The sequence below is a fragment of the Centruroides vittatus genome, unplaced genomic scaffold (assembly GCF_030686945.1).
Source record: "Centruroides vittatus isolate TY-2023 unplaced genomic scaffold, ASM3068694v2 scaffold_861, whole genome shotgun sequence".
Taxonomy (NCBI): Eukaryota; Metazoa; Arthropoda; class Arachnida; order Scorpiones; family Buthidae; genus Centruroides; species Centruroides vittatus.
In genome coordinates this window covers 5,273,227-5,300,731 of record NW_027122718.1, presented here as the reverse complement: position 1 = coordinate 5,300,731, position 27,505 = coordinate 5,273,227, and the positions used below count along the sequence as shown (strand labels likewise).

General features: G+C 31.2%; 1 protein-coding gene across 2 annotated transcripts; it reads left to right on the top strand.

Annotated features, from left to right (window-relative positions):
• The first annotated feature begins 633 nt into the window (after window positions 1–633).
• Window positions 634–27,505, top strand: LOC136989986 (homeobox protein engrailed-1-B-like). 2 transcript variants are annotated; one of them, XM_067288294.1, is made up of 3 exons: window positions 634–1,438; window positions 6,466–6,513; window positions 26,751–27,505. In XM_067288294.1, the coding sequence occupies exons 1-3, from the start codon at window positions 1,108–1,110 to the stop codon at window positions 27,077–27,079; spliced, it is 708 nt and encodes a 235-aa protein (XP_067144395.1). In that variant the 5' UTR covers window positions 634–1,107; the 3' UTR covers window positions 27,080–27,505. The 2 variants fall into 2 exon arrangements, with proteins under 2 accessions (XP_067144395.1, XP_067144396.1); XM_067288295.1 differs by lacking the exon at window positions 6,466–6,513.

Below are 27,505 nucleotides of genomic sequence, written 5' to 3'. Positions count from 1 at the left end.
GGTTGACGTAACAATTTTACTTTCACACTTTACGCTACTTATTAGGTGATGCACCTCGTGACTGTTTTTCAAAACTTGTTATGCGGTTTCTGTTGACATAGCTGCTTAAAACTGTCTTCGATACATTTAAAATGTCTTTCTTTTAAAAGAATCTGACGTTAAAAAACAATACATTTTCTAAATTTGGCATTGGAATAAAAAGAAAACGTTTGTAAAAAAATACAGTTAGCGTGATAAAAGTCGAAATTATATTAAAATAGAAATTTAAAAGCAATTGGCTATTTTTAAATATTTACCGAAAATTTCGACCAATCAAATAATTTCTCGATATTAAACGTAATCATGCGCAATACTGTTAGGAATAGTTCTATTTTTCTGCATGATGTGGCGCTGTAGTCGAAACAGATAGGTTAACATTTGGCTGTAAGTGCACCTAACATGAAGTCTTATAAAAAAAAAAGTATAATGTTGTATATGAAAGAATTAAGTAATACATGAAATGTTTTTTTTCAATCGATTTTAAGATATAAAAATAATGTAAATAATAATATAAAATACATTATATCTTGTAAAATATATTGTATCTGTAAGTGTAATAAGAAGAAGATTTCTGTAGAATGTAACGTCAGGAGTTAATCCGATTTGCATCACACCAACACATCGGAGAGTGGTGGTGTAGTATAACTACGGCAACACCTCAGTAGATAGAATGGATTATGATGTTAGACGGATTGAAATATCTGCGAACCGGGGTTGGTCTTGGAGTCCGTAGACCTTAGTTGAGCACGTCCCTCCATTTCTATCCCCCTTTTTCCGATGACATTTTAATAATCAACCAACACCAGCGCAAGAGGGGTAGTGGCCAAGGAAAGCTGCGCTTTCTGATTGGACGCCAGCACGTGGTTGGAAGGGGGCTGGCCTGACTTGCACCAAGCGCCACCGCAGAAGACTTATGTGCCATGCATTGCGATCAATTGTACACACTCCAAGCGAGGTATAAAAACGTGGTGTGTAGTCAGAACCTACCAACACCTACACTGAACCGTGAAGGACTTCGACCACACCCCAAGATTATGCTTGTGTTGTGAGTCTGATAAAGTGAAAAACATGGCTTTAGATACGGACCAACAATCGTCCGAGACTAGGCATTTGGACTCTCCAGGTAGGCCAAATTCCGCCCCCGATATGGACAGTTCCAAACAACCTACTTCATCGGCAGCATCTTCACCCACTTCTGTACAAACGCTCAAGTTTTCTATCGAAAAAATACTTTCACCGGACTTCGGTAGAACCGTCAGGGAGAGTTCGGATGATAGTAGCAAATCATCAGGTAATAATAACAAACACTCGTCTTCAACCGGGGCAGATGCAAAGAAACCAGCCATGCTCTGGCCAGCGTGGGTCTACTGCACTCGATACTCTGACAGACCATCATCCGGTATGTAGCTTTGTTTCGCTTCTTTTTAATAATCTGCTCGATGATACATTATTACTATAAGCAGCTATTTGCACTGTTAATTACATCTTGCGCTATTTCATTCTATAAAGGTCTATTTATTAACGTTTTAAATTCATATTTCAGTTTGTAAATTGATTTAAGTTTTATTTATAAGTTTTCATAAGCCTATAATTGAATAACTCAATAGGCCTATGAGTTTAATAGCGCTAGGTACTTTTTGATAATTACATAAAGGCAAATTTAGTTTACATTAAAAAATACAAATTTACATCTACAAGGTGATCTACATGTATTTTTCAATTGTATTTTTTCTCGTTGTTTGAAATTTCAGAAAATTTTTATAAATAAATATTATAGACTGGAAAAAACCTTATCAAAATTTAATTTACATAAATCTACAGATTGATTTCATTTAATTAGACTAAAAATAAAATTCTATTAAACTTTTCGTCGTCGTTAAGATAGGCCTAAACCAACAAATGATCAATTTTTAAGTCATTTTAATGAAATAGATCTGGCCTAATATTTAGAATAGTTAGGGATTCGCTAGGGGACGGCTAATTCGAATAATTTCATTCTATTTGCCGATTGTATAGAGAAATACGAAATTCTTAATTAAAACATTGGTCTTGAATGATTCTTATCGATAGGACAAGCTAAAAGATAGTCTTGACAATAACTAATCTTAAGGGAAAACAGATTTAATCTGTTTTACTCAACAAAATACAGTTGTAACAACACACGCATTCCCTCTCGCATCTTTTCTACGTGTTCCATGTTTTCATTTCATAAATTCTTTTCGGGGAACGTATATTCAGGATGGGTGGCCCACTACATCAGATAAAATTAAATTTATTTCGCTTTGCTGTAGTTTAATTACATCATTTCCACCATCTGAATAAAATGTAACAAAAGTTTTCTTCTTTTAAATTTATTTTTTTGACTAGGCCTGTACAGGTAGGTTTTGAATTTGTGGCTTAGATGATAATGTATCTTTCGACGTTTGAAACAACCAGAAAGGTTAAAACTTAAATAAATTAAGAGCAGTCATAGCTAGGCTAGAATTTTCCCAAATTATAAATTAGTCTTAGAGGAAGCCAGAGGCTAATTTTAAGTCTAGTTTTTACGTTAAACGTCCCTATTATTTGCAGATAGAGGCTGTTTGAATTTCTAAACATGAGGAGTTGTTACATTTGCATTCACCCCAGGCTATCTTAGACCAGTGAGTATAATACGACTATAAAACTGCAGGTTGTTGTGAACTTTACCGCTCTTTGCCACCGAAAATAATTCAAAAGCATAAAAAAAAGGTATAGCTCGACTTTAATGATACTAATCAGATTTACTGTTGATCCCTGACCTTATTTACTGCAGTAAAATAGAAATTGGGATGCAGAAGTGCGGTTTCTAAAGGTCCTACCTCCTCGAATTCTAACTCCAACACTATAGCTGCTTTATTCGTTGTTTAATTAAGAGTTTGTTTTTTAATGTTTGAATTTGTGGTATCAATCGATATAGGGGCTCTAACCAAGCCTAACGTGTTTAATAACATCTTAGTTTGGAAGGTCTGTCGTCATGTGTTGTCTACACGCGATTTAATCGATTATTCGATGTAGGGAAACGTTTGTTAAGTAGGCCTCTTCGATCTATAGTGAGGGTCCATATCTGGTTGGACGTCACACCCATTCACAGGGCTTTCCCTATTTTAATTTCGAATTTACTTATCTTATACGTTTTACTTTTAATTTTCTAAACTTGATTCTCATTCGAATCGATTTGAAAATCAGTTCTTTTCTTTTCTTCATTTCTATAATTTCGCTTCTGAGCGAAATTAACATTAGTCCAATATTCCTTCGTTTTCAAACAGGATCTATTCAGTTCTACATTAAATATTTTTAGATTTAACTCCTTCACGATATAAATTTGAAGTCTATATTATACTACTCTGTATCAATCACTTTCACACTAGGCCTGTATCATTTTACAATTGTATGTCGTTTTATTCTGTACCTGTTTTTCTTACGAGCCTTCAGATCTTTATATTTTATAGGCCTGATTTTAACTGACAGCCTTTAAAAGTTATCGAGAATTTAAATACAATTAAACTTTTATTATTTTGTTCTTTTTTTTTGTTTTTTACAAATAAGAGAAAGAATGTTTAAATATAATAAAGTTGTGTATTTAGATATTACCGAAAGTTATGGAAAAATTATGTTGTTTAAAGTAAATTAGTATGGTAGCATTCAAAATGTAAGTTATGCCTTTGGAATATTTAAGATGCTTATGTAATCTATGTAATAAATATAATGGAAAGTTATCGCAATCTAAGAAAGAATAGTCGATATGGCAAACTTATATGAAAGATATATGATGTTTTGGCTTAAGTAAGGTCCTTTGCTCGACTAACTTAACTCAGATATTGTGCAATTTATAACCAACTTTAAGATATCTTAATAAATGAGCCTGTCGCTGTAAAAGAATGCCGTATAGGTTTTATTTATTCCGAACATGTCCCCTTGGGCCTTTGGCCTCTTCCACGTCATTGGAAAGACACTTTTCATAAAAGAGGACCTCTTGATAAACCGAACTATGATTCTATCAACGACATGTTAAATGGTTTTTACCTTTATGATAAGGTGCTTATATCTTAGAAACATTCGGCATTTGGGCCAAAGACATTAAAATCCGAGCTTTTTTACAATGAAATTTATCAATTTACGTAGACTTTGAGGGGGGAAACGAATTTAAATCGCATCGGGGTAGGCCTAAATTAACAGAAATTTAATTAAAAAATCTGAAAAACAGTTGTAACAGGACGTATCATTTTTCACGTTAAAATTCTTAAACAATTTGTAGAAATTTCATTTAAAACATTTTTAAAAAAAATCCTTTGTAAAAGCGGAAGATTTCGAATGCAAATTATCTTCCGTAGTGGAGCGATGAAAGTCATTTCAGTAAATTAAAGCGTAGAAAATTGAGGATATATTGCTTATTTAAATGCATTTAACTGATAATTCATAACATTTTGTGGAGATATTCGCAGCATATCTAATTAGATGATGACAATTAAGTGTTTGCATTTTTCCAAGATAGATTAGGGACAGGTCATTGAATCTTGCACTTTTACGCTTTTACTACCTGATTTATAATAATGACATCCTTCTTAAAAAAAAAAAAAAAATTATGACTTAAAATATTATTACCGTTACATAGTAGGCCTAATATTTAGATATTATATAGCTTATTTATAAACAGGCCTAGAGACAATTCAGTTATTATTATTTCATCTATACTTCTTCTGCTAATAACTCTTATTGTTTAGAATATTTTAGATGAAATAAAATCAGCATACAACGATACCGAAATAATGTTTACTATGTATTTAATTATTTAAATTTATACTTACCGTAATTATGGTCTTAAGCAATCTATAGGCGACAATATACCTAAGTTATTAAGAAAACGTTAGGTAGATGAGTAGCAAAACGATACTATTTTGTAACTAAGAGATAAATACGATAGGTTATCACGCAGACAGCTGCAAGAATTTGAAGGTGCTCTGCTTTTTCCTTGAGCATGTCCGCTGGATAGATTATTGAGAAATCATTAACTCCTATACAAGGGGCAATTAGTCGCCCAGGGCTTGTTGACTTAATGGACGAAATCCACGACAGTTTTTACAATTAGCAAATCTGTTGTCTGACAAATTACTCAAAATGTCATTATGTGTAATTTGCATTAACAGATCGTTACTTTATTTTTACATTATTGCCAAGCTTTGAAACGTTGTTTTTTAGTTTTCATTTAGTACTATAGATCTATATCTTACTTTCGAAGAGACTGTTAGGTGCAAACAAGTGAAATATCTAGTTTATTTTTGCTAAGATTCAATATTTAATAAAATGCTAAATTACTTGAAATATCGTTACGATTCAATCTGTGTTTTTTTAAAGCTTAAAACTATAAAAAAATTTTGCGATTAATAAAAGGTTATGTGACTTTGTTGTTACCGAGGTGTGAGAAGGACGAAATTATGAAGACATTGTAAACACTTTTTGTTAACACTTTCTACTTTTTATTCGAAAGCTTAAGCTTTTAAATTTGAATTTTAAGACATTTTAATTCTTAAAATGTTATATTGTTGTATAATATATAGCTTAGATTATATCAAAAACGAATTAAAAGTTTGAAATCTTTCAATTCTGCTAATATAATGTATCTGAAATTAAGCAATTATTAGTCTAATAATTTGCCTTTAAAATGCTGAAAATTTTTATTTTCTTGTTTTTAATTTTTTTTTTAAATTATATCCTACTTTTATTCTAATTCTTTTATAAAAAAAGAAAAAAATTATAAAATTCTGTCTTGTTATTTTGAATTTCATCTTAGATTTGTAAACCGTAAATGAATGAGTATTTCAAACAGTTAAGCTTACAGGCTTCAAAAATTCACTAATAAAAATAAAATTGGATTTTACACAATTTTTTTTTTAAGATTTACTCTTGAAATTTAACGAATTTCAAGTTTTTCGTGCGTAGATTTTCATAATTGTAACGAGCTTTAAGCGTATTATTTATAACAATGTTGTTTATCGTGTTAACACAAGCTTTACTATAGGGCAATTCTATAAACTGTTGTTGATCAATAGGCCTAATTGTAGACTACGTACGATGTGATGGAAAATTAAGAGCTGCAGTTCTATAGGGTGAACGAGATTGAATTATTCGTCTACTTATATTAAATTGATTCTGTCATATTAGTTAAATATTTGAAAATGAAATATAGTTATTAATTTTATGCAATTTTTTTCCGATTTTCAATTTCTATGCTATTCTTTAGCGCTTTAAAGTATTTAGAATCTGAATGTGACTATCGAAAGCCTGCCTGTATATATCAAAAAGGCCCTAAAGTTATGGATATTATAATTAATATTTGGAGTTCCAAAATTCAAATTAATTTGTTAATTTGTATCATCAGAGTCAGTCTGAAGTAGTTATCTCTTTCAGAACCTAGGCGTTTGTCCAGATCCCGTCAAGCCAACTCTAACTACTCAGGTTCGTACTTCAAATTTTACTGACTCTTAAACTAAAAATGCACCCGGGTCGAAAGCCACGAGGTATATTAGGATATTTTTTTCTGTTGCCTTTCTTTAAATAGTGTGTACGGTCTTTTGGCATAATTCTCTATTAGCTTATACATCAAAGTAGGGTCTAGTGGAGTGAGCGGTATCAAAATCGATGATGTTCAAAAATCTAGTTTGGAAAGTCTTTAAAATGTTTCAGTTTTGTGTCGTCGAAGCGGAAAACAGGTTAGCAAAGTCCGTCAGCCCACCAATGGAGGCCGGAAGATAAGCCCTATACCCCGAGGGATTCTGTGATTACAAGTTTGTTCAGTGAGGTATAGAATTGTTTTGTTAACGAAGAGACGATACTAATTGGTAGAACTTAAAAGCAATCTTAAAATATATATTACATTTCATTTTTTAATTCTACATGATGATTGCGTGATCCACCCAATTAAGTTTAGTGGAATCATTTTTGATTTAATATCTACTAACATGATGTAGGCCTAAATAAATATACAGTATATATATATATATATATATATACGCTGTCTTAATGCATTTAAGATCAGAGAAATAGATACTATAAAAATAAAATATTACTGTAATAATTTTTCCTTCAAAAACGGTTCCACCCAAGACGATTGAACTCTAAGAAATACTTCGAAGTGTATGCAATCCATATAGGTAGCTGTTACCAGCTGCTATAGATGTTCACATCTGCTTCTATACTCGCCTATATTATTATTTTCACATGCCGATCCAAATTATAAGGTGTACGTGACATACTGGATAAGGTCATTCGTCTGTGACTTCCCACAGCCGTTTTTGATTCTCATCTTTCGATCGGTGCTACTGTAGCCATTCAATAGTTGAGAAAGTCGCTTGTATTCACTAGAAGACCAAGTACTGTGTAGAGTATTCGGTTCGATTCGGTTTACCGGTAAGTCGTACAAAGTCGGTTAATAGAGTGTCGTGTGTAACTTGCCGAACGGTCCACGAAATTATGAGAGATTTGACATACGTTACGGTTTTTCAAATGATGAAATTTCTGTAATACGTACTACTTGTTAATAATCTAGATGTAAACGATCCATTCAATCGTATCGCATCAAATCATCTGCCTGCAGTGATAGGGACTAGACATAAATCTGTAGGACCTCACACACAGCCCTGTACAAGGGACCATCGTGTGAGGTCCTTCTTTAAAACCTTGGGCGGACCACTAACTAATTTTGATCGATCGAAAACTAAGAATGAATAAACTAAATAAATAAATGTATACGTTTCCTATATTTATATGCGAACTGCTCTTTAACGTAGAAGGGGTAGAGTCAGGAAATCGGATTACGATAGAGCATGCGCAGTTATCTATGTAGGTGAAGACAGAAAGATGGATTGATTGTACCTTAGCTGGGGAAATTGGTGGGTGGCGTTCGTGAGTTAGAAGGTATTTCGTGTACTACTATTCTTAGGAGAAGGGAAATATGCGGTATAAGATTTAACTATGCGGTTTACAAACACGATAACTTAATCAATATGGTCACTGAAAAAAGGATTGTCCTCTATGAACTCGACTTATAGAAGCATGACGCGTGAAGATAGTCACGAATGGTTCCATCTCAGGACCAATCGGTAAATTAGCTTTCTACGATGGTCTCAGACTGCAATGGACATCTCAACACCAAATCTGCGTGATTGACTAACATTAGCGTGCCGCTTTCGATTAGAATATAAGAATTTATCTAAAATATTTTGTTCATAAATCTTGTCGGAATTTCTGTAAATACAATTGAAATACATAGACTCGCAGTGTCAATGGGTGGAGCTGTTCGTATTACATTACAAAATGTGATTCATTTGCTTATTTTTTCACTCCATTAACTTCACACCTTACTGAAAGTCGAAAATTTTTGACCACACACGACCTTTTGTCGCCACACTTCCCACCTGTAGTTTTATCTCATTTATCTGAACCTTTCAGCAATGATACTTTAGTTGAAAGCGTTTGTGGGTGTCCCTTAACATCACTTCTATTCACTATTGTGTCAATGTTAAATTAGGCCTAATTCCTCTTCAATACCTCTGTTCGCAGGTAAAAGTCATCTCATTGTTCCTTAGAGGTTTAAAAGTGAGAAAAGGTAGGTAAATATCCACCTACTATTACTCTCGCGTCATTGGCTCACTGTTATAGTCACTTTTCCTATTCAGCTTTGAAAAGCATAAAACGAGTCTTGCTCAAAGATCTTCACGTTTTATTTGACTTTTAGAACAGTTAATGAAATATTACGTAGCCCACGAGTAAGCACCACCTCCAGAAAAAAGAAAAAAATCAATAATTCTAATCGATAGTAGGTGTTATTCTTTATTGAAGAGGGTTAGAGATTATTAACACCTATAAATTTGGATAAATGTCAGCAAGATCCCCAAAACGAATTTATTAAATTACAAAGTACTATAGTCCTTGTTAGGCCTGTCATGTTGTTCGACAACTACGCAGGGCAGAAAAGATTAACTCTGTTCATTTTAATAAAATTACATTTAGAGTTAAAATTTATTTATGCTTAAACGAAATTTCGGAAAAGTATTGAACACGGTAACAAAACAATAAAATTTTTTAGTTGTTACCACGTGTTGTAGAGTACAGAATGTTTTCTGATTCTTTTTTTTTGAGTTAACGTCCCTATCAGATTAAATTCAAAAGAGAAACGATAATAAAAATAACATTCTGAGAACTTTATCTATCTAATTAATTGGCGCAAATTATGTTACTATCTGTAGATTATTTTACCAGAGAACCATCCTTTTGTTCCTTTAAATTTTTGTATAAGGTGAGAGGCTATCTACTTATCCTACAGGCCAGCTCTGTTTGAAGAAGGTTCGGAGGAGAATTTATCCACTCACAATGATGCAGCTACCGAATCAATTGTCCAGGCGACGTTGTGTTGAAAGGGCTGTATTTCACCTTGATGTATTGACATAACCTGTCTTTACTACGATAGGGCATGGTTTTCCGAGGTGAACAGCTAGTTTAGTTTATTCCTTTCTGCACACAAAGTGTGACGAATAAATCACGCACTCGCTACCAGGTGCTAGATGCTCCATACTATCCTAAGATAAAGCGTTCACAAAGAAGTAACACACTGCAAAAGGTTATATTTACAAACAGTAGGCTACGAATAAGTCTATAAGCCAAGTAGACCTTACAACCCTAGGAAAATAACGAATTATTAATTCGGAAATGCGACAAATTAAAGATAAAGGGAAGAAACAATGTTTACGTTTAATATTGATGTAATGGGGGAGTTTGAAAATCATTTCTCTGCCACGCTGACGATAAATGGTCTCTCTCTCTCTCCCGCAGTTTAATTTCTTAAGGAGTAATATAGAATTAATTAAAGTAAATTATGTGGAAAATAGTAGAATTCAATTACAAAACTCCCAACTCGTCTGGATTTAATTGAAGGCGTTAGAAGGGCAAATGGCAAATGACTCATCAGGGACGAAAATCTTGTACAGGAATGAGTACAGTTTTGTGATGTTAGGAATCAGACCACGTCCTCTGCTTTTCCGGCAAATCCCCAGGAGTACAGTAAGGAAGCATGTAGACGTAGGCCGCCTAAAATTCGTTAGGTTTAATAACCCGGAACGTAACTCGACGGCGACTATCATTCTACTTGCAGTTGTTTCTCTTATTCCAAATTAGGATACTCAGTCAGCAAAAGTGGAAAAGCATCTCGACTTGACTTTTGCTCTTGAGATTTCCCAATATAGGCTTTATAGATCTGCTGCAAAATAAGAAGTTGACGGTTTCCAATGCGAACTCACTTCTCCAAAGCAGTTAACATCGTTTTTCAATTCTTCTCTCATAGGCCTATTTCTCCGAAAACTGATTTTAAGTCGTTTTTGTCCATGCATTCTACTCCAATTGTAAAATCTTCTTTGCAATGCATTCATTTGTATTATTTTTTAAAATATATATATATATATATATATATATATATATATAAATATTTTCAAAACAAACCAATACATTTATATAATAAAACAATTATTTAATTTATTAACTTTATTTTCATCTTAGAATGAGGCATAATTTAAGATATACCTTTAAAATAAAAGATTATTGTGTTTAGATTTCTTATGGTGAAAATTTGAATTAATTCAAAATAAAGTAAACGAAATATTTGTTTACTTTATTTTTTTAGATTTTAATTTATAATTTCAGAAAGAAAAAAAAATATTCAATCTAACCTGCTAGAGACTATAAGAATTAAGTTCAATTTTCATTTAAATTATCTAAAACAGTTACTACCGAGTTCCTCTTCCGGACTTAAATTACTTCCTATTATTTTCACTCCTTCCGCTTAAAAAATTTACTGGTATTAAATTAAAAATTGCTAAATTAATTTGTAGACAATAATTTTAACTCTTGATTTGATTTATTATTTGATTATTTTAAGCAGATTTTAAATTAGGCTATAAATTCTTATTTATCAGTTTATCATCTGGATTTTTTGAAGTAGAATTTTAATTAAATCTGTCCCCCCCCTTTTATTTTATTTTTTTTGTAAATGTTTCATGCTTTAGTTCGGAAAATTTTTTTTTCCCCAATTTTTAAATTTTATTCTGATCTTATTTTAATTAAATTTTTTCTTCAAATTTCAAACGTTTCAATAGTTAATTAGATACAATTTCCAGTTTAATTCGGGGGCATTTCACTTATAACAATATGTTTAATTTTAATTACAAAATTTAAATAATTGCCAAATCCGGGATAAGAGTTACTAAGTAGTTAATTTTAGTTAAACATCATAAAATGCTAAAAAGTACCACCTACAACGACAATGCATACATAATGAAGATATCTTGTTAGAGAAGTACACTTGGAAACTCGTCTGACCAGTTATATTTCGGTTATAGGAATTAAATTTCCCTTTGGGATGATCAATTGTAAATAGGCAAAGCTTCCATTTAATGTCTGAATTATTGCATTCATTGTAATTCCCTTTTCGGATTTAACAACATCCCAGATCCTCTTTACCACACCCTTTGTGTCACAGAAGCGAAACGACGAACCATTAACCAAATGAAGATATGAAAGACCAATTAGTGTTTCATCTACCTTTCCTGAAGGATTACAAAAAGTGGAACATTAACTATAGTTTATTTAATATTCTGTCAATAAGTTTAAACGATCGATAATTTTTTTTATGTCTTCGCATGTTGTGTTTTATTCAACGAGCGTTGGTTTATCGTTAACGTGTGTTTGTAAATGGAAGATTTATTTGTTTAGTTTAGTTTATGTAGCATTTAATTTTATGTAATCATTTCTATGTATTCTTTAAAGTATTAATAATTTAAAAAATAAATAAATAAACAAACAAACAGCGATGGTATAAGTGAAGGAAAATACTACAATTAATAACAATTTTTTGGTGATTTATATGATTTAAAACAAAATTAGCAAAGTAAAAAAAAGAAAGGGGGGGTTTAACTTAAGAAAAAATTCTTTAATGCTATCTAATTTCTAGTGCTATCTCTTTGTCCAGAAAGTGTAAAATTTATTTAGACTAAAACTACCATTATATTTCATACAGAATGGCCGTGTTACAATCGTCGGTCGGACAGAGATTAAAGACATTATCCCTTGTGTTTTAAGGTTCAACCACGTAACGTCCAGTCAAGTTAACAGTACTTTCCTCCAGGAGACATAAAATTAAATAACGTTCGAAAACTGAGGCACCACGCTTGACTGCATAGTCCGTTTATCGTCTGTTCCTTGTCAAGGCTGCGGAGAATGTCAGGTACTATTGCCTGATATCCTCTCGGGTGCTGTCAGGATATAGCCTGAATTCAGCAAGATATCTTCTTCCTGTTAAGAAGAGTCTGGTGTGGATGATAGAAGACTTAAAATTTCTGAGTTGTTTTAACCCTCTTTCTAAGTTGATGTTATATGGTTCTTTGGAGCTTATGTCTTTATCTCATTTCGGCATTATTTTAACCATCGAGCTTTAAAAAGTCGTGATAAATGAGAATACTTTTCTAACGTCGTTCGTAAACCGGATATATTAGGAGTTTTTAAAGCTTATAGCAGCCGGTGTAATAAAATAATTATAACCAATTAACTTGCACCATTATATATGGTAGATTATAGGCCTATAGGCTATTTAATTATTTTACCAAAGACGTAAGCTGGCGTTACCGGAGGCGCCTTGTCAGATAATTCTCAGATTAGCCTTCAGGTAGAGACGCCTCCTGTGTGTTTCTATGGCAACACCACGTTTCTAAAGCCCTTTCTCAGTTCTGGCTGTGATGAATGTTGTAATTACTTAGACGTTGAATGTTCTGCACTTGGATCGATAGATGAGCCAAGGAGTGGCAAAGTTTACCCCTCTTACATAATTCGACACCTTTGAGATTGCGTATATTTTTATAAGAATTGGTGAACTCTTTACAATTAATAGACTATATTACATAGAAGAGAGTCTCAGATAGGTTTTTCTATTCTAGTCTTTAGGATCTCGTTAAAGAAGACCGAATTCATTCAGTCGAGACTGAAAATGCTTTAACAATAGTTTACTATGTTAAAATATATAGCTGAGAGTTATAACTAGTATAGTCTAACAAGGTAGTCCCATTGTTTTTCTCAAATAGTAGAGATATATAATTATATATGCTGAACATTTGTACAGAGAATTCAACAATTATAAGGGCGATTGAATGCGGCATTATCTTCCACCGTATAGTTTCTTGTCTCGTGAGTTGCAATTTCACGGTCACCAACAAGTCCTTTTACTGTCAGGTGTCAGTCCTAAACAGCGTGACGTGAATGGTGACGTCACTGTGACGGTTTTCCGTTTCCGTCAACGTGTGTGGTCCTTTTCGACTTTTTTTTCTATGAGTCGGGAGACTTTCGCAAGAATTTTTACAGGAGGTTGAAAATTAATAATTAAATCATGTTTAATTAACTAATATAGAATCATTACTCTGTTAAATAGATTAATAAAGTTCACATATAGGGTTTTATGAGTAAGCTAAACATTAAAGGACTCTTAAATTTCTAATATATCAAATTAGTTCCTAACGAATCTTGTTATGAACCCATAGCCTGGTAATGGATCCAGATAAGGCCTACACGTATTAAATTTTCAATTAAAGCCTATGGTGAAGGTTATAGAAGAGTAAACGTCATACAATCGAATCAGCGCATCCTTTACCTCTTAAAGCAAGAGAGAGACCAAGCGGTCGATGGCGGGACAGTTGTCGAATTAATGGTCCGTAGTGTCGACACGGCCGTATCACCAAGACCAGACGTGAGTTCAGTGTCAGATTACGATGATCTATGTTCCCGCGAGGACACTCGTTCAATTTTCCAACGTCCCGGAATTGTCCGCCGTTCAGCCCCTAATTACCAAAAGACCTGAGCTGCCGAGGTCGTGATGCTCTATAGAGATGTAATGGCCCACCACTGTGGGGTGTATAGATAACAACGCAACCATTACAAGGCATTGAGCCTAGATAATGGTTTGTAACATTTTGTTGAGGAGTGCGTGAGTCATAGTGCTTCTCTAACTGTTGCTTCCTACCAGTTCCGTTCTAATATCGGTCCATTAATAGCTGCCTATTGCCAGACTTTATTTGCGTGAATTTGAGAAAAATGGGCGGTTTCTATGTTCTATACCATAAGCTGGACGGGGATGAAAAATGGATCTTTTATTCGCATCATATTCTTACTCGAAATACAATAATCCTATTATTTATCTTTGCAAATTCTTTACGTAGGCCTAAATATATATCTATCACACCTAAAAATTGAAGATTTTTAGCTAAATCGTTTTCGAATTATCGATTATTTTAAATAATTTCACGTCAATATTGGATCCAAGATCAAAATCAATTAAATTATGGTAGATAATTTTTAAAGTTTTAATTCTACTTTTTAATAATTATTCACGGGCATAAATTATTTCAATTTAATTTAATTAAATATTAATTTAAATTACAAATTAAATCTAATCAAGTTTTTTTTTTAATGTATAAATATATCTCTCTTTTGTATATAAACTATAACTTTTATAAACTTAAAATACACGTGCAGCAGGCCTATTATTTATATAATTTTAAACGAAAAACTATAATTTCCGAAATTTTTTAGGTGTAAGAATGCATTTAATAATTTTTCGTAAACTCAATTTTAAACGTAGAATTATATTCTTGAAGTAAATTAAAATCTAGAAGAAAAAGAAAAAAAAAAATAAAAAATACCATTGTTTAATTAATATAGACCTATTTTATGTAGGCATATAGATATTAACGTATTGTTTTCTCTGATGGAAAATCGATATTTTGTGCTTATCCTTCTTTATTATCATTGTTATTTAATACTAATTTCCTTTTTTTTAAACTATTAATTGCCTAATTAATCGAGATTTCAGCAATTTATGAGTTTAAACGCGAGGTGTTCTTTAAGCGAAGTTGAAGATAAGGTAAGCTTTCTGTTTATTAATCTAATTCGAAAATTAAAGTATTTCAAGTTCTATTTACACGATTGATCTACATAAAATTTGAATTTCTATGAATTATTTCATTTGAAATAAATGGGAGGACAAAGATTCTTTATGAAAAAAGCAAAAATCATTATTACTAATTTAGAATTTCCGAACAAAATCGCTTAAGGTAACAGAACGTTACAAAAATAAATTTTATTTGTTTAATTTCTATAGGAACACGTTTTTAAAATAAGCTTACGGTTTATAAATTAAATTAAATTAAACGTCGACTGAATGGACTTATTTTTAAATCAAAGACGTACCCTTTCAGAAAACTAAAAACAGTTTTTTCACTATTAATTCTTTTCTTTCAGAAATTCAAATCATTTTTATTAAATTTAATATATTTAAATGATTGAACCGTAATGAATTGAAATCTTATTACATGTAAAATTTTAAATATAATCTAAAACATTGAATTCATTTTATTAATTCGTTTAATCTAGACAAAACGATCGTTTTTCTTGTTTATTAAATGTAATTAGATCTATCACGAACACTTAAACTAATTGTTACTATTGTTTATCATTGACTAGGTTTACTTATAACTTTACATTATATTTTTCTTACAATTTGAGCTATTTCTTTTGTTCAATAGGTCTTTATCAACAAGCCTTCTATAAATATACAATTGAATGACATTTAAATTTACATCATTTAATCTTAAGAATATTATTCTTTCTTGAATGGAATAAGTTTACAATTGATCTAAGCCTTTAATATGTAATTTTATAGTGTTTTTAATAACTCTAATTATTATAAAAACTTTTATTAATAAATTTATTTTTAGATTTTATAATTAATAAGTATGAATCTGTTTTATAAATCAAGATTTAGTACAGTAGTTGGTATTAAACTTTTAATAACACACGGACTTCATTTTATTTAAATATTTCATTCGTTTGCATATTTCGTTTAAATAGGCCTAACTTATAAATAACTGTTTTAAGTAGAAAAGTTCTAAAAATAGTTTTAATTTAAAAAATGGAAGTAAAATTATTAGAAATTCGAACAAAATTGAAATTTCGATTGAGTTATCGATATACTTTAAAGTCATTAGGATCATACATTAATTCTTTTCAGAGTTTAATAGATATATTTTCACATAAATTCGGAAAGGAAATTTCTATATTTCATTCTGGAATGTTTTCTTTTCCAATCACGTGACTGGAAAATGTTTAAAGAAGAGAGAAAAAAGCGACAGAGCAAGAAAATCCATCCAACGAGGTGATGAAGTGGCGCTTGTATTTCAATCCACATGTCTTGTTTCGAAGGGCGCTCCATATTTCTTTTTTCCTCTTTTACTGAGTATCAGAGATTGTTTTTGCATCACAAAGTACATATTTCTTCATTCACTTCTCTTGTTTTTCCTTCCTTTTTTTTTTTTTTTTTTTTTTCCTGTTTTGCTGAATAAATTAGAATTATCTGCTCGATTGCTATTTTTTAATGAATACTAATTTATCCAAATCTATTTTCTTCAATTTAAAATTATTAATGACAAGTCGGGGGTTGTTAAATGGTTTTCAATAAAGGTTATTAACTTCCGAATTTTCACTCCCTCCCAAAAAAAAAGACTTTTTGTATTCTAGGGAATGAAACAAACGAGATAATTTCTTCCTCTTTCAACTAAGCTTTGTAGATCCAAAGGGTGTTTTAATTAACTGTCATCGACCTTATGATAGAGTTAAGGGCATGCATTCCAACTCTTAATATCGAATAGTTCAATCAAATGACTTGTCAAGGGGAAAGAATGCGCGGAATCTATTGCCTCGTCATTCCACAACTATGTCTTTCGCTCCTGATAATTCAAATTCTGGATTTATCTCTAAAATATAAGGGCTTAATTAACCATGGAAATATTAATTTGAAAAAGAACCTTTTGGATGGATAGGCTAGCTAGATTCCGACAATCTGATGAAAGCTAGACAGGGAAACAGGCTTACTGGGCCAAAAGTTTCATCTTTAAACCACTCAAGTCTACTCCATTCTCTTCTTTCCAACAAATGTAATTAATTTAATAATCATATTTTATCTTAACAGTTTTGTTTAAATGTATTTTCGAATCTTTCTAAGGATAATTTTCGCATTAATAACATTGCAAACAGTTTGTTACATGTTTTGCTTCAGTTATTTAGGCCTAGAACTACTCATACAGAGGAAATCACAAAAATATGTCTATTCCTTCCTTCAATTTAAAAAAAAAAAATTATTTTATTGGTATCAGAAGATTACAATCGTATCAAAATAGTAGGTATATTCTACAGATATTATTATTAATTAAAGTTAGCTATTATCAAATACGCGGCCTATCAGATAAATTCAAAAGAGCAAAACTAATTATGAATTAGGTAAAATTCTGCCTGTGCTTAACGTTACTTATTATAAACAGTCGTAAAAAAAGATAAAGAGGATGGAATTTGATCCGTTTTATCGAATGACTACAGCACAATATGGCAAATTCAGTTTTTATCCTTTGCGGACAGACCCGACTCTAATGGAGTCGATCACAAAATCACCGAGGAAAGCAAGCAAACAAAAAAAAAAAACCTTTCAGAATCTGAATTAAAGTCTGAAGATTTTTCTTTATAACAGTCGAAGCAACTCTTAGCCGTTAGGAAAGAGAATCGAGAAGATATAAATTGATCTCGGAGTAATTTTTTGTGTTTTTGGAATAAGAATTATATATTAAAAAGAAAATACAGTTTATTTAAATTGCAGTTTTGTTATCAGTGAAGAAAACACATAAGGTGCGAATGAGTAAGATATAGGCTATATATACCTTAGGTATTTTCATCAGTAATAACAAAACGGAAATTTAATGTAACCCATCAGAATTTTTCAACTGAGAATGCATTATCGTGTATCATTTTACTAATTTAGACAATCAAGTAAATTACTCGAAATTTTACGCTATTTTCCGCTTCTTGATCAGATGCCAAAGTCCTTTGTTGTTAAAACCTTATTATTCGATAGGTAGACTATATCACGCGAGAAGTATGTCTCGAAAAAAAAAGTTCTCTGAACTAAAAATTTACTACATTTCTCTCGAAACTAATTTATTCATTCCGGCATATTCGCATTAAATCCCAAATCAAGTTTCTCGCTATTACTTTATAAGGCCACGAATAAACATAAATTATTTTTTAACACAGACCAGTAGCTCCTCCCTGCTAGGCAGGAAGGATAGTCTATTCGTTGCCGAATTACCGGGTAGAAACCTGTTCAACGCCTTTCTTCATCACCTGCCGGTTGGGCCTATCCTTATTGGACAGTTACTATTAACCTATACTTCTTTCTCATTTTAAATATTTAAAAAAAAAAAGAAAAGAAAATATGAATTCAGATTAACTTATACAGTCGAAAATTATAGTCCGTCAAAGAAAATCAATTTTACTCTACTATAATAGAAAAACTATTTTAGATAATAACAGAAGCTTTCTAATATGTTGGGACTATATAAAAAAATAACAAATGGAACGATTCGAATGACTCCCTACAATTTTTTTAAGCATAATTTTTATCTCTGAAGGTAAAATCTATGTTACAATTTTCTTTTTATGCCCTTCCGAAGTGAGAAAAATATATTTTTCCCCCCTTCTTCCAAAGGAGCAAGCTCCCCTTACACATCTCTCCGAACGGAAAACATGACCCTATATTGGTTTTACTTTATTTTTTATTTATTTTTTTTTACCATGTTTTATTTTTATTTTAGCTTATAACATATCAATTTTACTTATTTTTTTTATACAACAAATGCCTATTGGTTGTTTCTGTTGCATATTTTCTAGGGACTTCCTACTTTTGCAAAGTCCAACTTGTAGAGGAAGTACTGTACTTCAGATTAGATTAACTATTAATGGTACATTGCAGAGTTTAATTGAAGCTGCGATAAAGGGGAGCGTGAGACAGTTCGCACGCGTAGTCCTCATCTATCAGCCAATACACGCGATAGAATTAATAGATCGTCTTAGAGATCTGCTGAACCAATAATATTTGGTGTTCATATAGCGATCCATCTCCTACTTCAGACAGCTCCGTTAATACAGAAGCGACTAGGGAAATTTCCCTTTTTTTGTTTTTTTTTTTACTTACGTCCTTATGGATGTAAAAGTTTTTCTTGTAATATTTCGAGTGCTGCTGTTGCTGCAAACTCTTCCGAGGTGAATTAACTCCCCTTCGGTTTATTCCAAAATACGGAAAGTTATGAGATTTGTAATTGATAGGCCTTCTATGAAAAATGATGGATTTGATTTGCAGATTTGTCGATAGGAGTTCTAAGCACAATAGAATGAATGATTGGCAACGATTGGTCTTTTTTCGGATTAAAAAAAAACGAGGGAGGGATTCTCTGATTCTCCGTATTTATAAATACTCTTATGGGTCTTAATAAGTTATAAATTTTAAGATTAATACGGGGAGTTGTTCTTTGCGAGATTAATATTAAATTTACTTAGCTATGTTTCCATTAATTAAGATTATTTATAAATTTTTAAATGTATTACGTCTTTATAAATTTGTATCTAAAAATAATAGTCTTTCAAGATACAATCATAACTTCAATTTATTTATTTATTTATTTTTTTTCTGATGTAGGACGTTGGCCACTGGTTTCTGAACTTCACCTTGAATATAATGCAATTTTTTTTTTCCCGATAATTTCATCTTTGATATATAATTTAGGTCAATAACTGCATATTAGATCAAATTATATAAGTAATAATTTTACCAGAAAGATATTTTTACCAATGAAAAAAAAATAATAATAATAATAACAACCCCCCTTTAAAGTTATAAGCTCCATCTGGTGATGCAAAGTAGCATTATTTCATTTTTAACAGTTAATAATTTTTCGAATAATTATTTACATGAAACAAATATTTAAGTATAATATCAAATGAAACATTATCGTGATTACGTGATATTTAAAATTTATTTATGCGAATCATCCTTTACAACCCTTTCATCGATCTTAGTAATCAATGAGACGGATATTCGATATCGTTAGCAGTCTGTAAGTCCCTAATGATCGAAATTTTACGTATATTTCTATTATTCTTGAAGAGATTTTAAAGTATAATTAAATGACTGTTTAAACAAGGAGTTAAGAATTAATTTTAGCCAATAGTTTCTTTTTTTTCCCCCCCTAGTCGAGTGTTTTAAACATTGTGCTTTATTTAAAAATAAAAACAAAGTTGGCCATGTTTTTATCCATTTGTTTTCTGACCCAATTTGTAGTGTCAATTATGAGAATTCATGGTTATCAACGGAAATACGAACAAGTGTAATTCATCAAGCTTGTCAACTAAAGGTCTGGGAGGGTTAATGAGCATCTTTTAAATGCAATGAATAGTCACTGCTTAAATTACGAACTAGAAAATTACATAAAGTAACTTAAATCAAGGACGACTTGTTTAACACAATAGGGGTAACGTACAAGCGATTTTTTGTACATAAAAGTCGTTGCCAACATCGCTATTCTTGAATTGAAAAATTGAAATTGTTTTGATAAATTCCTTTCTCCCCCCCTCTCAATTTAATCCGTTTATTTAACACTTTATGTATTTATTTTTCTAAAAGAAATAAGAGGAAAATTATTAATATTTATTAAAATCATCCAATCTTTTTAACACTTTAAAAAAAAAAATTTAATTAGCAAGTTAGTTCTTTAACTAGAATATTGACATTTAATCGATTTTAAATAGGATACTTTTTTACTTTATAATTTATAAAGGAGTGTGTTTTGAATTTTAAAGAGAAAAACCTACCCTTCAATTTTATTAACGAGTTATAAATTAATAAAAGAATAGTCTGTAACCAATATTTAATTATAACCTTTACCTTTGAAATTATTTAGTATTTTTTAATTGAACCAATTATTATAATCTTTGCTAAAGTCAGTATAGAATTTTGTTTTATATCTTTAGTTACTTTAGAATTTAATTATTCTAATTTTAACGAGGATATTATATAATAAATTAGGTTATCTTAGATTTTACCTTATGTGTTTTTAGCAATTTGATTATTTAAAAAAATAATAATAATAATTTGAATGTCCTTAGTACTGAATTTTAATTATTAAAATAAATTTTCTGATCGAAATTAGTAAAATAGGAATATATTTCATTCATATTGTAGAAAACAAAATACGTTATATCAGAGAATGAGAACCAGACCATCTTGTTTCTCCCCTTCTCATGATTCATGGCACCCGCAATATGGCGTGCTGTACTATGGTGAGGATCACCAAAAACCCAATTTTCGATCTCGAACCAAGTTGTGTGTAAATACTCCGCTCGTGATGAATGGGGATGGTTGTAGACCGCCCGGTTATCCGGTCTTTGTCGGGGAGAAGCTCACAGCTTCACTCTGACGCAATAATTGATTGCCTGGTATCCGTCTGCGGCGTACCCTGCAAGGATTTAGGATTAGCCATTAGCTACTCCATCAAATATTGTACTTTTTCCACAATGCCATCTTCTTATGTATGTAGAAGTCTTTACAGCTAGTTAAATTCTTATTAGGACTGCTAAAAATGGCTTAAGTGCTAACAGGGAAAGAAAAGCTACTATTATACTTCAAAAGGAACCATACACATTTCATCCGCTGTATTTCGACAGAGGAAGTGTATGGGTCTTTTTGATGAGAAATTTATTTTCAATTTTCTTTCATTAAATAATCTGAAAGTTTTTTAAAAATATATTTTATTTCCTACGTATTCTAATAGATTATTTAAACGACCATAGCTTAAAAATTAGAACTAAGATTTAATGCTTTTGCTTTGTTTAATAAAAAAATAAGAATAAGAAATATTAGATTAACTAATAATAATCTATGTAGTCTATAGGCTATATAACTTATAGTTAACTATAAATGGATCTGCTCTGCATCTTTAATTTCTAGAGCAATTCTAGAAGAAAATTCTGAAAGTAATTTTAATAAAACTATTGGAAACTTGTATTTATAATTATCTTTTTTTATTTCAATTCAATATTGCTATCAAAAATTTAATTATACTTTTTATTTTATATTTTAAAAAAGTTTGCTTATTCAACCTTATTAACACAGGCTAAAGGGTTTTTAGCCCAATAGGCCTGTAATATACTTAAAGGAGCTAAAAATTTAAGTGTTCGGATACTCCTAAATTTAGTCAAGGTGCCTCAAACATGATTTTTCATGAAAAAATCATTTATTTTAGTCGAGTGCTAACCTAAAGTTATTACAGCATTAATCTACTTCGCCAAAAGTGTAGGGTATAATTAAAGGAAATGAATTATCTTCTAAAGTAATAACAGTTTCTTCTTGTGTAAAAGTTGCACCAACAAACTTAAGTGGGTTAATCATAGAATGAAAACATTTTTGGCTTGAAAATCATTATAATGGAAACTACTTCCTGTCATAATTTCCCATTAATGTCGGTTCTCTTTGGAAAAAGCATTTTTGATTCGATTAATAATGGGAAGAGTGACAAATAGTCCAAAAAATTTTCATAAAAATGGTTTCTACCTACCCCCAACTGTATTTATATATTATATACAAGTTATTCTACTATAATTAGAGGTTCTAGGTTAGAATCGATTATTCTTAGAAAGTCGGAGTTCTGTTTGAAATCATGTTCAATGGTTTAAAAAATTTCGTATGCATCGTTGATTAAAGTTGCTTGTGAATAATGAGTTTTCTTTTCAAGGCTATTTTCTCGAAAAAGAACTGATTTTTCGATTACGATTAGAAATTGGCCTTTAGATTTTTACGCCTTCTGTTTTGGTTCCTTTAGTTATAATGCGGGATTTCAAAAGCTCTTCTGTTTGGCAATACAAAATAACGTAAAAATCTACACAAGTTAATAAACTAGGTTAGTTTATAGCCTAATTAAAAGACTTTCATAAAAATTAAATTTAAGAATTAAAGATTTACTTTGTATGTACTGTACTGTGCTTCCTATTTATTAATAATTGCATTTATATTGAGCTTAGTACTAAAATCTGAACAAATTAGTATAAAGTTTTTAGGATTAGATCGAAATTTATACCTATAATAATTTTTTATATAAATTTATTACATGTTTAATGGAACATCTGTAAGGGAATTAAATTATAATTCCTATTATTGAGATAACTTTTTTTTAAAAAAAAGAGCTAGACGAATGAATTAAACTACAAAGTTAGTAGTTTCTTTTTTCATAGGAAAAAAAGTAGTATAAGATGAGACTAATCTGAAGGGTCGAGGCACGGATAGTGTTAAAAAAACATCATTATAAAGTAGCAAATCTGTTCAACAGTAAAGCATTTTTATTGCTAGTCGCATCTGTCACTCAGACTGCGGACCACCCGTTATTCAACCACAACATTCGATCTTATCCAGTCAATTCGCGATGGGGTGTTCTTTGTCTTCGAACTAGCCACCCCGCAGATTTTACAAATTTGTTCTTCGCCTTTTTTCAAAATTAAAAAAAATAATAATAATAATAACAATTTCGGAACATCCTAATTTCGTATTATGGATACTTTTATGTGATTGAAAATCTGATCTTTAGAAATCCACTTGACATGTCTCTTTTGGAAGCATGTTCGTGATAGAAACCATTAAAATCAATTAAACAGGTCGATATAAACATCACGCAGCGATTTATGTGTTTTAGAAGCGTCTAAAGAACAAAAAAAGGCTCTTTCGGAACAGAGAATCCCATAAATATTACAAATGGTCTGCTAACGGATGCAATCACGCAAAGAGAATCGTCACCTTAAACTATGAAATGTTTCATGATCTTATATGATCTTTCTGAGTTCTTTAAGCAATGTTTTAAGCCTTAGAGGCTTACTGGAAGCTAAATTTTCATCTTAAAGGCCTAGATTCCTTAACGATAAGTCGACCCATTTAAAAACTTCCAACATTATAATTAAGTCTACCTATAAATACGTTTTTGATAAGTATTAAATCTGATAAGGTCTAAAATGAAAAGTCAGAAGAAAACTTGTAAGCCTACAGGCACGGGCTTTTAAAAAACCATCACAATCAATTCTATTTTTTTTTCGTTAGAGCCTCAAGGTTTTTCTTACTCTTACCGAACATTAATTAATATAGTTTCTGTAGCAATCACCACATCCAACACATTTTTTTTTGTTCTTTCTTTGTATTGTGTCAAACAGAAGAGCCACACAAAGAAAATTTCCATTTGTGATATCTAGGAATAGACATCACTGTCAGAATCGCCCATTGTATGCTGTTCTCACCTGCCGTAATACCTGTTTAATTCTATATTAAAGAATAATCGAAGGACATCTACTACTTGATATGTTTATTGGCTATTATCAGTGAAGCCAATAAGGATGAAAAAAACAAAATAGCAGCTTCTATTTCGAGATAATGCCTAATTTATGGGCCTAATTAGATAAGACAATTATCAGTGATGTAAATTTTATTTATTAAGTCATGAATAGTCCAAACGGATAATCTACAGGAAAAGATAGCTTCTTATCTTTACTCAAAATTTCTTTCTTAATAATCACATCTTATGTAACGACGTTTTTTGGCATTTATTGACTAGCTTGAGGCTTGCGACATCTGTATAACATAGTCTATAGCATACACTATATCTTTTTCTTCCTCTGTTGTTTGTCTTTCAGGAATCAATCCTCGAAGGGAGCAATTAAATACATTTAAAAAAAACCGTGTAAATCATCTTTCGACTTTAATTTTAAAAATCATAAAATTAAATTTCGATTATTAATTAACGTTTTGAAAAGAATAAACATTTAAATAAATTCATCTACAGTAAAGAAATCAAACCGTGAAATTATTTAAGTCTTGATGGAGGAAGACTTACATTCACTTACATACACAGCAACGGACTCGTGAGATGGTCTTTGTTGAAGGAAAACCAATTTAAAGCAATTGTTTTTGAAAATATTTTATGCCCTTTTAAGACAAGCATTAATAATTATGTTTTATTCCAGTTTTTGTTGCTTATTAAAGCGAGTTTTAAAGTCACGAAAGTATCTTCTAATTCTTTCACGACTTGTCAGGTCTTTTGTGAGTTGTGGCCTTGTAAGTCAACCAGCTTTCAAACTAAAGTTTTGTGATGGCCTAATGGGTTGAAAGGATGTGATCTTTCACAGATCCAAGATAAATATGGGCTAATTTTCAGCGGGTGCGACCGAATCCGTTTAACTTGACAAAGGTTAAATTATCAGTTTTAAAATGGTGTGAGAACGCCGTAGTACACTCGGGTTAAAGATCACGACAGCGACGACAATCAAGGCTCGGAACCGTCCCATCATCAATCATCTCATGTTGTTCAGATCTGCTCTGGTTATAAAACAAAAACCAGCCAAATTTTTTAGAAATCAAACTATGTTCAGTTGATGAATATCATACTCACGAATACAATGTTGAAAATATACCTTTTTTTTTTTTTTTTCATTCGAATGGTCATCCTCCTCCTGTATCAATCTTATTATCGAAAAAAAAAGAAAAGATCTTATAGATCTAAGTATGTAATATCTTATCATATCTTTAATATGTTAAGATTTCTGAAAGAATGCTTAACTAGAATGTAAAATAACTATAATTTTTGAGAATTCTTCCGTATCTAAAAAAACCTCTAATTGATTAGTTAGATCACACACACAGGGATTAATCTAACAGCAAATAAATCTTCTTCTATCTTCTTATAAAATTCTCTTTATCCGAAGGATGTATGACGTAAATATTTGACATGAAGATATCTTTTATGAAATCCTGTTTATTATTAAATTGATCGGAGAAGAAAGATTTTTACCGAAAACTTTGTTTAATTGTGATAGTTTTCATTTCTGTAGAAGTTTGGGCGAAAATTCCTGACAAACGTAGACAGCTCGGAAAATTAATCTGCAGAGAAAAATCTTTCTTCTCTTTCTGTGCAGTGATTGAAGGAGAAATCCATTAGTTGGTAAAGCCCACTTGGTTGGTTCCCACGTCCGGCCACGTATGACGTACGTTGATGGACGGTCGTAATTTCTCGTTCCCGACGAGATTCTGTGAGACTTCCGAAACCTAGGTTCTTCTACTTTTCTTTTCTCCCCTCCTTTCCACTCTGGACATAAAAAATGAAAGGAAAAAAGAAAAAAAAAACACCATAAAGTTCAGAAAAGAAAAACTTAGTTTGGAGAAATTCTGTGATTACTAAAACGAAATTGCTTTTCCTATCCCGAAAAATAGTGAAAGAAGGATAGTGTATGTTTTCTTTGCAATTCTCGGCTCGGATTTCCGATAGCCTATAGGTTTATCCTACTAGAAATTGGTATTTTACACTTATTTTATTTTTGTCGTTTTTAAAAAAAGAGCAAAATTTCACTTAGATTTTATATCTTTATCTTGTGAAATCACTTCGAATTTTCTATGCTTTAGACATCGATAAATTTGCAAGACTTTAATGGGTGGAAAATCTACACAAGCATTTATTTTAACAGAAAAAAAATGGAGTTATTTATTTATTTATTTAATAACATACAGACTACATTTATTTTATTGAAGAAACAACGTAACATCTACTAAAAGGACAAAGCGTAGGCTAGATTTTAAATTCGACCACTCTACATTTTTGAGTTTAATTTTGCTCAAGGCCTATTTGTTCCTATTAATTGAATATAATATTAGTAAAGACTGTTAATTAGATTAATTAATTAAGTAATATTTTTCCCAGGACCCAGGTCGAGGAGAATAAAGAAAGCTGAAAAGAAAGCTGACGAGAAGAGGCCACGCACAGCATTTACTGCAGAACAATTGGCCAGGCTGAAGCAAGAATTTCAAGAAAATCGTTATCTTACAGAAAAAAGAAGGCAGGACTTAGCAAGAGACCTCAAATTGAATGAATCTCAGATCAAAATCTGGTTCCAGAATAAGAGAGCTAAAATCAAGAAGGCTAGCGGACAGAGAAATCCTTTGGCCCTTCAATTAATGGCACAGGGACTTTATAATCACAGTACTATACCCGTCAGGGACGATCAGGATGAACAGTCGATGTCGTCGTAAAAAACGAACTTGTAAAAAAAAAAATATTTCAAAATTTCAAAATTTTCTGTTTTCTTCAATAGTTGCAGATTTAAGAAATTATCGGTTTTTCTTAATCCCAATTGAAAAACCGTTTTGTGCTGTTGCTCAACCATTAAAAAAATAATAATAATAATAAAACCACGAAGAAAACCATAACGATTGGTTTTATCGACTAAATTTTGTTTTTTTTTTTCTGTTCTGAAGAGACTGGACTTCTGTATAAATATTAGGGGTGGTGTACCAAAATTCGTTTCTCAACTTTGTGGTGATATCTAGTCCACTTCATCTCCTTAAAAATTCAAAAATTGGACTTTTGTTCTCGAAATATTCTTATGGTTTTTGATAAGCGAGCCTCCTAAGTTCCACTTTTTAATACGGTGGTTTCAAGGACTCTAGAAGAGATTC

Coding starts and splice junctions, on each gene's coding strand:
- LOC136989986 (XM_067288294.1), top strand. CDS start 1,108: ATGGCTTTAGATACGGACCAACAATCGTCCGAGACTAGGCATTTGGAC. Junction 1,439..6,465: donor CTCTGACAGACCATCATCCG/GTATGTAGCTTT, acceptor TATCTCTTTCAG/AACCTAGGCGTTTGTCCAGA. Junction 6,514..26,750: donor AGCCAACTCTAACTACTCAG/GTTCGTACTTCA, acceptor TATTTTTCCCAG/GACCCAGGTCGAGGAGAATA.